Source organism: Cajanus cajan, chromosome 8 (genome assembly GCF_000230855.2).
Source record: "Cajanus cajan strain Asha chromosome 8, NIPB_CcT2T_4, whole genome shotgun sequence".
Taxonomy (NCBI): Eukaryota; Viridiplantae; Streptophyta; class Magnoliopsida; order Fabales; family Fabaceae; genus Cajanus; species Cajanus cajan.
In genome coordinates, this window is record NC_138524.1 from 18,561,783 (window position 1) to 18,576,194 (window position 14,412).

A 14,412-nucleotide genomic window follows, 5' to 3' on the forward strand; every position below is an offset into this window, starting at 1 on the left:
AACCCCATTCATGCTCTATTGTGACTAAGCCCGACGTATCCTAGTGGATCCTTACCCTTGACAAAAGTGTTTGGGTGCAAGCTTTATTTTTGGGTGTTTAGTATTGACATGTATGTACTCTTAGGCTATCTTATAATCCTTTGGGAAGCATGTGCTTTTGAATGGTGCTACATGCAATTGCACTAGAGTATGTGTGACATTACATACTGCACATGATATAACAACCTTTTATATGTTTGAATATAATTTGTTATTGTTATTAATATATTTATTATATATGTGTATTTGTTATGTTTGTGTCTATTCAAACTTATTTCATGTGAAGTCCCACATCGGCTAGTAAGGTGAACGAAGCATGTCATATATATGGGTGTGGATACCTTACTCTTGAGGACGCGTTTTGGGGTGGTGTTGGCCATTCCCGAGAACAAATCCGTGAGGCCGTGGGCCAAAGCGGACAATATCCTCATGCGGGTTGCTTGGGCTGTTACATTTGGTATCAGAGCCGGGACCCGGGCCGGTGTGCCAGCGAGGGCGCTGGACTCCCTTGAGGGGGGGTGGATTGTGAAGTCCCACATCGGTTAGGAAGGAGAACGAAGCATGCCATATATATGGGTGTGGATACCTTCCTTGTGTGAAGGCCTTTTGGGGTGGCATGCGTGCCATTGCCAGAAGCAAAACCGTGAGGGCTGCGGCCAAAGCGGACAATATCCACATGCGGGTTGCTGGGCTGTTACATTTCACACTAGGAGCATATAAGTAAAACATATTCCACTCTTTTTTGTTTGTTATGTTTGTGTTTGGGGTTTAGGGTTTACCAAAGGTTTGATGTTGATTATAAGGCTTTGGCCTCCAAGACTATGGATACCATGCTTTCACATGATTGCGACATTCGGACTTGGATACTCTATATATTTTAGTTGGTTCATCTTTTATTTATACATTTTAATTGTGTTAATTCATGCTTCATAGACATTTGTATGACTTTCTATAATGTCTTAATTATTTATCATAGATTTTAATATTGTTTCATTTATCCAATTAGAAATAAAATGTGGAATTTTTAACATACCGTTGTTTTTCTTTAAATAAATTGCAATAATTCTTTTAGTAATTATAATAATCACAAAGGGATAAATCGCATCACATATGCACAAGGTCATCACATATGGACAAGGTTGTATATTTGAAATTTGAATTTTTTACCAAAATATTATTTTTTTAAAAAAAATTACAAGATTAACAACTGTGCAAGTTTATTTACCACACTAGAACCATTTACTGTGCATGCTCAGAATTCGGTCCCCGGGGAACCGAATTCTGAGCTTCAAAGTATTATTTTTTTTGTTTTTTTAACTTAGAATTCGGTTCCCGAGGAATCAAATTTTGAGTTGTTTTTATATTTTTTTTTGTGTTTGGGGACCGAATTCTGAGCTTCAAAGTATTATTTTTTTAACTTAGAATTCGGTTCTCGGGGAATCAAATTTTGAGTTGTTTTTATATTTTTTTTTGTGTTTGCGATGAAATTTGGGCAGATTTTAAAAGTGGAACGGTCCGTTCCGAAAGCAGAACGGGCCGTTCTGCTTAAAGCCACAGAGTCATTTTTTCGAAATTGAAACGGGCGAAGAACGGGCCATTCCAGAATTAAAAATTACACCTTTTTTTGAATGTGGAACGACCTTGAAACGACCCGTTCCAGGAACTGTTTTAACGAAGGAGAACGTGGTTTGGAACGGCCCGTTCTGGGAAAAATTTTAAAAATGACATTAAATATATATATATATATATATATCATTTAATAATAAAAAAATTATATCATTTAATACATTAATAAAAATTAATATATATATATATATATATATATATATATATATAATTGAAATTGGTTAATAATTATATAATTTTTAATATGTATATAGTACTTGCAAACAGTAAAAACGCAAGGTTTCTACACTTATAAAATACTTTAAATAGTACTTAAAAACAATTATAAAATATTATTTAAACTTATAAAATAAAACAAAAAGAATCTAAAAAAACTAAAATCAAACTTAAGAAAATTTAAAAGGATTAAAAGTATATTATACTCCTTCAATTATTCCGTCTCATAAAGGTTTGAAAACTCGTATGTTTTATTAATTATCTTTTGATTTCTATTTTATTAGTCACTTTTATCTCATAGTTTATATAAGACTTTTGATAATTTTTAAAATAATAATTATATATTATTAAATGATATATATATATATATATATATTTAATCACATAATCAAAAGATATATATATTTTAATAATCATGAAAAAAATTTACAGATATTTCTTACAAATTTTGCTACAATTTTAATAATCATGGAAAAAAAATTCCATGGTAAAAATTTACAGAAAATATTGTAAGAATTTTATTTTTTTTCTTGCAAAAATAAATTCGCAAGTAATGTTTACTAAATGGTAGAAAAATTTTGCAGGTAACTTTTTCTGCGAATTTTCCTGCAAATTTTAATTCGTAGGAAAAATAAAAAATATTTAAATTCATAAGTTTAATATTTTAAAAAATCTCCAAGTCCCACATCGATTGAAAATTAAACAATTAAAGAGTATATAAGTTGGGGCAACACTTACCTTACAAGTTGAATTGTATGGTTGAGTGTTAGGCTTATAATCTACAATCTTAGAATTTAAAAGATTATGTATGAGGTATGAAAATAAAAGATTATGAATTCTTAAAATATATAATTTATAGTAATTTTTTTTAATTTTTTCGTAAAAAATATTCCTGCAGAATTTCTTGCGAAAAAATTCGCAGGAAAGTTTCTTGTAGGAAATGCAATTTTTTTTTGCAAGAAACTTTCCTACGAATTTTTTTTTGCAGGAAACTTTCCTACGAATTTTTTTCACAAGAAATTTCGTAGGAAAATTTCCTGTGAATTTTAAAATTCGCAAAAATATATTATCCACAAAGGTATTACCTGCAAATAAAATTTCGCAGAAAAATTTGTAAGAACATTTCCTGCAAATTTTTATGAAAAATTCGCAGGAAAAGTCACATGTAATAAGAAAAATTCTAGTAGTGTATATAGATGTATATATTTGGCACATGGATAAATACAATTTTAGTGTTGATTGTAAATAAAATTTAACAACATATTTTATATATTTTATATGTCACTATAGTCTATACCCGGCCCACACTTGATAATATACCAATATATATTATATTTATTGTGTAGGAAAAAAAATAAGTTTTAGTGACAATTTTTGTATCACTATATGGTGTGGCACTATAATAATTTTCTTGTAGTGTGATTCTCTTATTTATTTATATTCATTTTGTTCATGTATCTATTAAAATGTTCATTTTAATTTTTTATCTTTTACATTTGAATTGATTTGGTCTTTTTAAAACCATGATCATTTTTATTATTACAACATAACTTTGAATAAAAATTTAACTAATTCAATACGTGAATCTTATAATATTAAATTCACATTTATGAAAACAAAGTAATTCAATTAATGTTAATTTCAAGAGAGCTATAAACATAGTGAAAATCGTATGGAAAATATATTTCATGAACAACTAAAAATTAATATGAAATTATATTTTTAAAATTTTTTAATTGCTTTTGAACTTATTTTTTATATGAAACATGTTAATGAAACTTTTTTTTTTTTGAATTTTTGTTGCGTTCGATAATTTTCTTATAAGTAAATATTATAAAATAAACTTCAAGTCTTGAACTTGTTAAAAAGGGATTATGTATAAAAATTGAAAATAATTGTTGTTTCAAAAATAACCAAATGAATCCAAATTTTAAAAAAATAAAGGATCAAAATGAATATTTGATAAACGACCAAAATGAATCTTAAGTAAAATAAAGAAAATAATATAGTTTAGTAAAAGAAAAAAATCCCATGAATTATACTTTGAAAATCAAACTCAAAAAAAAAAAAAAAATAGTGATGAAACTTCTATTTTAGCTTAATGTAAAATGCGGTCTTGACATAACAAAAGCCAGTGTTGTAATTTTATAACTCAAAACAAGAAATAGTTAACCATTAAGTTTTTATGTTTTTGACATTAAGCCTAGAATCATTTTGAAAATACAACAAAAATGATATTTCGGCTATTTTATTATGTTTAGTTTTAAAAATAAGACGAATGGACCCTAAATTAATGAATAGATATAAAACTGCATTGTGCAAATGTCATAAATTCTACGAATTAATAATTTTGAACCCTAATTAAGTCATTTATTAGTGTTACTGTAACACGTAAATGCATATAATACAATATGCAAATCGAAAATAAAAAACAATAAAAATAATTGATACGATTGTATTTGTTAATCCTGTTTTATTTAATTAAAAATAACATAACTGCATCATTTTCCGTGATAAACATCTTGATTAATATATATAAAAAATTAACATATATTTTCATCTTCACTTCATTATATTATAGATGATTTTATAATCTGTAAAAGATATTAATCCCTATAATATAAATTATTCTCTAATTTCTAAAATATTAAAAAAAGGGAAAAAATTAATCACTATATAAGAGTTTTTGACATGTACTACCAATGTGGCCGAGCTAAATTGGTTCAACGTATATGAGTTATTATAAACTTTATAATATTTATATGAATTTTAATGGATAAAAAAATTAAATATGTTTTTAGTATTTTAAAAAATAGGTGAGTTTATTTTTTTTTTATCATTCTAAAATTTGTAAACATTATTTTTTTTTTATAAAATGATCAAATTATAATTTTTTTATGTAATTTTTTTTGTTTTTTGGTGTACATCTTCAAAATATAAAGTCACTTTATTTTTCCCATAAAAATTAGTTTAATCTAAATAAATAATATTTTTTAATGATTTATAAATAAATTTAGAGGTATCATCCACTAGCATGATATATCAGAAATAATTGTGAATAACATCCAAGATAATCACTTAACTTTTAACAAAGAAACAAGTGATTAAAAATGATTATATAATAATATAAATTAAAAACAATAATTCCAAATTTTTGAGGATGTGACAAATCTAAAAATTTCTTTCCACAAAATCGAAATTTATCTATTTTATAGATATTAAGAGCATATATTTAATAAAAATAATTGATACGTACTTAAAATAAGCATATTAAATCACTAATATTTAATTCCTAAATATGTCATTCTTTATTTCATTTAATGTCACTAATTTTAATAGATGAAATTTCAATAACTTTAATCAAAAACTATATAAACTGTGTTTTATTTTTATTTTTTCCCCATAAAACATACCCTCTAATAACTAAAACTGTTTAGGAATAACAAGAAGTAGAAAAGAAAAACTACACATATTTAGCAAAAACTTTAACAATTCATAATTCGTTTGGCCATTTGAATAGTTCTAGTTTCTTTATTTACAGATTGTCTAAGAACAACATGATGTTACCAAACCTTTTGTACCCAAATACAACAAATGTATGATGCATATTAACTAAAGTCTATGAAGCAAACCCTAAAATCATGCAAGACCATACACTCATTAGAACCGTTTGACAAGCTTAATTAAAATGTAGTGTTTTTCTAAAATAACCCAAACCCCATCTTTAAAAGGCCATCAAGAGCCTCATTGTAACTCAGACCAGCAAGCAAAAATAATAAAACAACACAATTGTTTTATTAGCACAGTAGCGGGTCTCCAAAACAAGTCACATTTTGTTCATCATGGACATGAAGAAGGTCACTTGTGTTGTCCTCATGGCTGCTGCCTCCATGAGTGCTGCAGTGGCTGCCACTGAGGTTCCTGCCCCTGCCCCTGGCCCAAGCAGTGGAGCCTCAGCTACCTTGCCCCTTGTTGGCTCCTTGGTTGGAGCTTCTGTCTTGTCTTTCTTTGCCCTGTTCCACTAAGCACGTCATGGCAAGAGACTTACAAAAGAAACAAGGAATGTAAGAGCAAGAATCATGATAGAATGTAAGAATGGATGATATGATTTTGTAACCAAAAATATTTATATTGACATTATTTAATGAGAATGTCCATGGCTTCATGCTAATGTGTAAACACTTTAACATTGCGTTTTAGAATAATATATAATATATCGATAAATTACATTATAAATTATTGCAAACGAGATTATGATTAGACGAAAACAATCACGATCGAAGTTTTTTTTAATAAAAAAATATTGGGCAGAAACTGGTCTCGAATAAAAAATTGGATTCAAAAGTCCATTATGCATAAGGTTACATACGATATCTGTTACAAAAATGGTTACCCTTATGAGAACAATTCTAAAACAAAAAGTGCAGAAAAGAACCGTACAGATTTTAATTTTATTTGAAATTATGTTGGAGCTGAATTTTCGCAGATACTATAGGAAAGGCTGAGTTTTGCAAGATGATACAACCACACTACAGGGAACTTAATCCTTTGGAGAGATCTTACCATGAAAAAAATTGGTATGTTGTCTTTTTAAGTTAGAGTCTCCTATGTAACATTGTGTACGTTGTTACTTGATGGAGTTATTTTATGATATTTGTTTAAGAGAATATTTTATAAGACTTATTTTTTATTAGAGGAGCATAATATAATTTTATTCATGAGTCTTTATTTATAGAGAAAATTTGTTATATAAAATTAAATATTGATATTATCCTATTCTAAAATAAGGAAATAAATCTTAAAATAATCAGAACATATTAAATCTAAATATTTAAAATATAAATAAAATATTCTTATAAAAAAACTAACTTAATCTCCTAAAGATATTTAGGCATATTCCCAACATTACTTTATTGTATATGATATATGTTGTTTTATATTGTGTTATATGTTGTAAGTATTGTTGTATTTAGAACTATGAGGATTGAGAAATTCTTGAATGTTAAAGTTATTTTGAATTGTTTAAGTCAAGATTAAAGTTGGTCGAGTTTTAAGGAAGATATATAAAGTATTTAAGAAACTTGAACTTCATAAACTTATTTTTTTAAAATTTTAGAGAGATAAATTTTAGAATCAAGAAAATTGTTTCTTCTTTTGACATTATTTAGAGTCCCTAATTCCTTCCCTGAGGTAGTAATTGAGTAGTTGAGTTTGATATTCAATCCTAGCAATTGTGAATCTTTATGACAAGTTGTTGTATGAGAGGTTTTGAAATCTTTTTCATTTTCCTATCTTCTCTTTGCTATGTGAACCAATTGTGATAAGGGAAGCTTGTTGTTTAAATCCTTAAGATGCTTTAAAGTTGTGTTTGAAGTTGTTCAGCCCATTGGTGGCTCAGTTGTTAAAGATTGAAGTTGTTTTTAGGTTGTAAAAGGTTAGGGTTTTTCAAGTGTTCAAGACTTGTGACCCAATGAACTTGAAAAATTGATGAGTTTTGATGTTGCATTGTGAAATTGATGTTGAATTCATGATATATAGATTGTTTGGATGTTTCTTGATGGTTTGCATGTGATGGATCATATTTTTGGTGGTTAGATTTGATGAAAGAAGGTGAATCTACATGAGGAGAGTTCATGTTTTTGCCTAGCAAAGATGAATGCTTGCTTAGTCACTAATATGTAGTATAAACTTTTTATGTGGAATATTTTAGATATTCTATGTCAATCCTAAACTTGTTATAGATCTCGATGACATAAAATGTCCAAACATTTTATGAAAGGTCAATACCCATCATAGAAAATGCATTTTCTATTATGGGTAGCCAACACTTTTCATGGTATGAGTGCCAAGTGTAATGTTTTTAACACATTGACACCTATTTTCTATGGTGAATAATTTCACACCCATCATAAAATATTCCACATTTTATGACAGCATGCTTCATAAAATGTGGGATTCTTTTAAAAAAAAATATTTGGCTATTTTTTAATTTTTCCCAACCTATATAATAAGATTTTTTTCAAGTATAGTTCAATATAGTATAGGATTGTCCAACTCAATACAGTCATATATAATATGTAATATGCCTTAAATAAACAACCAAATAACAATAATAACATAAAGTAATACCTTGTATATAAAGAAACACTCAACGATTCTAAGTTAATCACGTATAATGAACAAATTAAGAAAAAGTTTCCAATTTCCTAAATACAAATAAACAAACACAAAGCTAGTTCAATAGTTAACTAACATGCCTCTATGATGGGTGTTGACTTACCGACATAGAAAGAACTTTCTTTATTAGTGAAATAATACTTGACATAAAAAAGTTTTCTCATATTTACAATTTTGTCATCACATCACTTTCTATGGCACGTGACATAAACCCCGACATAAAATGTGTTATAAAAAAGCTACTTTGCACCGATTAGAGTTCATCTAGGGCCCAAATTACATTCTCACTTAGCAACTTTATTATTGCTCAACAAGAAGACAATTCCGTGATAGCTTCTTTTAGAGCTCGTCCAACAAGAGGACCCTCAAGGTTAAACCACTTAAATTGCTCATTCAGTTGTATGAGATCTCCATAAGTTGTTATACATAACTACACATTTGTTACTCAATTGTATAAGTTGTTATCAATTGTTTTCAATTTCTTATGTTGTTAACACTAGAAGAAAATGTTAAAATAGCTGCGAGAAATAAGCGTCGATTAATAATTGATGCAAATATTATCAGAAAAACTGACGTTATTTTAAAACGTAATATCGACTTTTTTAACACTAATTTAAATTAAATTAGTGTTAAAAAAATTGACACTAAAAAACATTATATCTAAAAAAAAAATAATTTTAACTTTTTCAACGCTAAATTTAAAATGTCATGAATCATGTACTAAGTCGTGAATCATGTGCACTATGAGTTGGCGTACGTATGTATGTATCAAGTCCACCATATACATGAATCATGATAACCAAAAGTCAAAGTTAGGCTCAACTAGAATTTAATGCTTTTGGACCTAGTGTAATTGTTTAGAAGATAAAATCCAGTTTTGGTATTTTTTTTATATTATTGATAACTATGAATAATGTTGACGAAGTCGAACAACTTTTGCGTCTACTTCGTCTAGTTAAAGTTGAATATATACTTTGCAACTAAAATGATTGTTGAAGATCTTAATTATATGCTATTTGACACTGACGTTCCCTTCGGTGACGGTCAAATGACAATGAAATGAGATCAAGGGGGATGCAAATGCCGGTAAGTGTGCCTTCTCGGTTCTTCCATCGATTGTTAAATGAGAAATAAAGCACAAATTTTTTTAAAATGGTTGGCACCGTGCCCATATGCCTTAATTTTCGATACAAAAACTAACAATATGATAGTTTCAGTGGTGTTGAACTCATAATATTTGCTGTTGAACTCATATTTAAAATATTGAATTTAAATTTTGTAATTTGAAAAAATCTAATTAAAATTTATTATTAAAAATGATCCATCAGTATTTGTAAGTATAGCGTGAGAATATTATTCTCTTTGTTCTCTATTATAATATAAAAGAAAAACTCATTATTATATATAAACAAATTTCAAAATTTTTACGTCATTTAATAATATATTTTTAAAATATTTTCTTAATTATAACGTTTCAGTTGTATTTTTTAATATTTATATTAAATATAATTTAGAAATAATAAAATGATAATAAGTAATTAAATTTAAAAATTTATTTAATATTTTTCTTAGTTTTAGAGAGACGTAGCGTCTTTTAGATTCAAATCAAAGAGTATTTTATTTTTTTTCAACTGAGCGCCTCAAACCACGATTTTGAATATAAATTCTTATACTTTTGAATGTAACCGATAACTTGAAGCAGATTGGCATTACAAAAATGTAACTAATGTAAGACTTTATGTCAAATCAAGTAATGTCTCTAGCTTAATATTTTCTCTTTTAAGTTAATTTATTACATAAAACTTATTCTTTTTTATTTAAATAAAATCAAATATTTTAAAATCTTTTATCAACAAATTTATCTAAACAAAATTTTATTTTAATTCTAATCAATTATTGCAATACTTCATAATTCATATAATAGATTATTCAACCGTATTTACAAACACAAATTAATACACACTCTTTAATAGTATGCTTATCCCAAATATCAGTTTGGATACATGAACAAAGTTAAAAGCTGGAGTTCATAATAGCTCTTTCACTAGTTATGCATGTATAATCAAATAACTGATATGTATCACATAAGCTGAAACCTAATCATTTTCTTGCCTTCATTTTCTATCTTGCATCTAACATTGTGATGGAAAGCTTGTTAACTGAGCCCAATATGTGATTTGAGGGTGAAGAATTTTCTTCATAAGTAACATCTTTCTCGATGTAAAAAGCAGGAACCTTTGGATTTGGCAATAATTTATCACCATTCAACATTAAAATAACAGATGATATGTTTGGCCTATCTTCTGGTCTTTGTTGCACACATAGTAGTCCTACCTGTATGCATCGCATGACTTCCGAGGGTGCACATTGTTTTCCTAACACTTCATCCAGTAGTTCCATTGTCCTCTCTTCAGTCCATAATTTCCATGACTAAGATGGTGAGAACTAAGTTAGTAGGTTGGAATTGGAAATAATGAAATTTATACTAATTAGCAACATTGTTAGATCAATATGCTTACATGGCCAAGAAGATTATTGCTGTTTTCTGCGTCTGAAAATTCTCTGTTTTTTTTCCCACTTACAATCTCTAATATTATCACACCATAACTAAAAACATCTGATTTCATTGAAAAATGTCCACGTGTAGCATACTCTGGAGGTATATAACCACTGAAAATGACTTTTCATTATTAAAGTAGAACTTGACAATACATTATCAATAATCATAGTAAGATATAAAGTAACTTACTATGTTCCAGCCACCTTATTTGTGTTTGCCTCAACTTGATCTCCCAAAAATAATCGAGCCAAGCCAAAGTCTGATATTTTAGGATCCAAATTTGCATCTAGTAAAATGTTACTAGTTTTAAGATCTCTATGAATAACCCTCAGCCTAGAATCGTGATGAAGATATGAAAGTCCTCGAGCTATGCCACTAATGATGTTGAAACGCTTATGCCAATCTAGCAACCTCTTTTTGGTCTCGTCTAGTAAAAAACAGACATGCATTTAGCGCAACAGTTACAACCTTCATCATTTCATGAACCACAAATACAAAATTAAAAAGAAGATTTCCATATATATGACTTGATCAATGTTTAAAATAAATCGTAAAGGTTCCGACCAAAAACAAAGTTGTCCAAGCTTTTGTTAGCCATGTATTCATAAATTAACATTTTTTCTTCCCCATCGATGCAACAACCCACAAGTTTTACAAGATTACGGTGCTGAAGTTTTGCGATCAAAGCTACTTCGTTTTTGAACTCTTCTAACCCTTGGCCAGATTTCTTTGAAAGCCTTTTCACCGCTAACTCTTGTCCATCTATCAGTATGCCCTGGAAAAAAAAAATCATCTTCAAAAACTAGAAATATTTTATGAAAAAAAAAAAAATTTTGGAAATCAATTTTCTTTATCACCTTGTATACTGGTCCAAAGCCACCTTCTCCTAGCTTGTTTTTGGTTGAAAAGTTTTCAGTAGCATTAGATAAGACCGACAAATTGAAAGTTGGCAAATCAGCAACTTCGTGTCTATGTTTAATTTTGTAGGGCTTGCTATTAAGTTTTCTTACTATTCCTGTTTGGTTGAAAGATAGCAGTATTTAAACACCAGCTAACATGTAAAATTCATATACTTTGTTTTCTTCTTTTCTTGTTCCTAACTGGCTATATTCAATGGTAAATTATATTTATATACTTACCTGGATTTTTTATTATAAATATGCATGCACATGTGACTAATCCAAAAAGAATCACACCAACAGTGATTTCTATTGTCCTTTTCTTGATGTTTCCATGGCCAGCATGATCTAAAAGTAACATAGTATGATCAGTCACCATAACCAACTTTAAGCACAGCAGCTGTAGTGATTCAAGCTTAAAAAATTGAATCTAATTTCTTTACACCAAGTGAGAGAGAAAAACATTTTATTTAATTAGAAAAACAAATGCCACATAATAAATACAATACATTACTAATAAATTAGTTTTATTGGCAAAAGCTTGCAACCAACATATCTTCCTTTCAATTATTTTCATTTGAGCATGCATTTCAAGGCACAACAATACAATGATTGCTCAAGTCACCTTGAATATTCTCATGGCCTTACCCTACTCCACTCTTTTCTCGTAGAATAATGCAATAATCAACAGGAAATGGAACGGGAAAAGAAAGGGAAGAAATCCAAGGCAAAAATCAAAATCAAAATAAATTAAAAAAATTGATTGAGTACCTAATTCTGAAGCAGGGACTCTGACATACAAGTCTTGTCCCCATTGAGGGAATTTCCTCGAGTCTACTAAAGTATTAAACCAAAGTAGACAGCCACTTCCTCCATCACGAATATCTAAATTTGCATATGCTGCACAGGAACAATTTTTAAGACATGACTTCCGACATTCATCAAGGTTCATGGTTCTATTAAACCATGATGAAGACGTGTCTGGCAATTTCAAGTGTGTGTACTTCAAGAAGCCATCTGCATAACTGTTTTTGCAATTAGATATATTCCTTGGAACACAACCATCGGACCAAATTGCGACATTCCATTGATCAGGATACTTGGGAACATACCCTCTCAGGCATTCACAAGTTGGAGAGTTACCATCATAATTGCAAATAGAATTTGCACCACAAAAGGCATAACTCTCGCATTGATCTTTCTCCTCACTTGTGAAGGCCACTTGCCGAGTGCTTCTTTGAGTTGACCAAAACAAAATCTTCCCTGCACCTGAAGGGGTCAGTGTAACTACCTCGAAGAACGGTCTATCAAGAAGCTCAAACTCAAAATAGACCTCTTTTTCATTGGACACAAATTTTAATGACGATTGAGATGGAGCCGGATTTCCAACTAGAGACAAACCATTCCATGATCCTTCTCTCATTATTATATCATGTCCCTTGAATTTAATTACTTGAGGATATCCTCTAAGATCCATTTTAAAAGCATATTCTCCCTCAGCAGGATCTTCAATACTTTTCCAAGATGATACATATCTTTCTAGACCAGTCTCTAAGTTCCATCCAACTTTCATACCTGACAGCCATGTATCACCCGGATAATCAAAACTTTGCCACAAGACACTGTCCATGTTGATTTCTTGTCCATTTTTCACAACAAAATTTCCGGAATCCAAAAGATGAGCAGTTGGATTATTCCCTTCGTTGCTTGATATGTTGGAAGACCAAATAGTGTTGTTTGTAGCATTGAGAAGCACAAGAATCCCTTTTTCATTGAGTTTGAGAAGTCCTGATTTATCATCAAGAGGGTTATTTCTGTTGGCCACCCACACCACTGTTAAAGGGGATACGTTTGTGTACCATATACCCAAGTATCGTCTTGTTGAATTTCCTGGACTGAAGAAACCCACTTCAATAATTCCACTTGCAGAAACCAAGGTATCACCATCTCTGATAGATTGACCCACTGCTAAACTGTCTAGTGAAGTGGAAGTAGTAATCAGGTAGGAGAATAATAAGAACCAAATGAATAACATTTTCATGCTATGGAAGCAATGACTTATAAATTACGTTCGCAACCACGATATGGCCTCTACCACTAGTAGAAGTAGAAGCTTGAGGAAGACGAGCTTTTGGGAGAATATATAAGGTTTTTTGATTACGCAGAGGAATTATAGCAATAATAATATGCAAGAGAAATTGACATTGATATTTTTCTACTATAGAATGAGAGAGATCTCAATGAACTGATTCGGAAGGGGGCCAAAAGGGAAGTTGCAAAAGAGTGTTAGAATGGTAGATGGTTAATAGAGTAATACCAAGACAACACAACACTCATTATTGTCAGAACTCAAAAGAAGACTTGTAAGTCAATGACAACCGTATAGTTGTTGCGCGTATAAAAGTCATAATAGAAATTAGATATAACAAAAGATATTCTTCCGTTGCGGGTGATGCATGATAACGAATTGTGTTGAAAAACTTATGTTACTTCATTTTTTACTTTGAAAAAAAATATAATGGTGCCAAAAATTCTGACAGAGAATATACACTACAACAAAATTTATTATTAATATAATAAAAATTATTTAATACTATTAAAATAATTATTTTTATTTTATTATTTAAAAAATATTAATGACTAATATATAATAATTATTAAAAAAAATATTTATATTATATTAAAATTTATTATTAACAATAGTTATTTATTAAAAAAAATTTAAGTCTCATATCAATTAAAAATAAGATAATTAAAGAATATGTAAGTGGATAATAACTCTCACCTTACAAGTTAATTTTGTATGGTTAAATTAGACCCATAATTTACTATTCTAAGTTAGTATATTAGATAATTAAATAATATATAAGTTATGAATCATTTCTTAAATTTTTA

General features: G+C 29.0%; 1 protein-coding gene across 1 annotated transcript; it reads right to left on the reverse strand.

Annotated features, from left to right (window-relative positions):
* Nucleotides 1-9,930: 9,930 nt before the first annotated feature.
* On the reverse strand, nucleotides 9,931-13,842 carry LOC109807665 (G-type lectin S-receptor-like serine/threonine-protein kinase At4g27290). The gene is made up of 7 exons (XM_020370240.3): nucleotides 12,289-13,842; nucleotides 11,758-11,865; nucleotides 11,476-11,633; nucleotides 11,183-11,393; nucleotides 10,808-11,045; nucleotides 10,578-10,728; nucleotides 9,931-10,488 (listed from the first exon to the last, which is right to left on the reverse strand). The coding sequence occupies exons 1-7, from the start codon at nucleotides 13,556-13,558 to the stop codon at nucleotides 10,180-10,182; spliced, it is 2,445 nt and encodes an 814-aa protein (XP_020225829.2). The 5' UTR covers nucleotides 13,559-13,842; the 3' UTR covers nucleotides 9,931-10,179.
* Nucleotides 13,843-14,412: the final 570 nt, after the last annotated feature.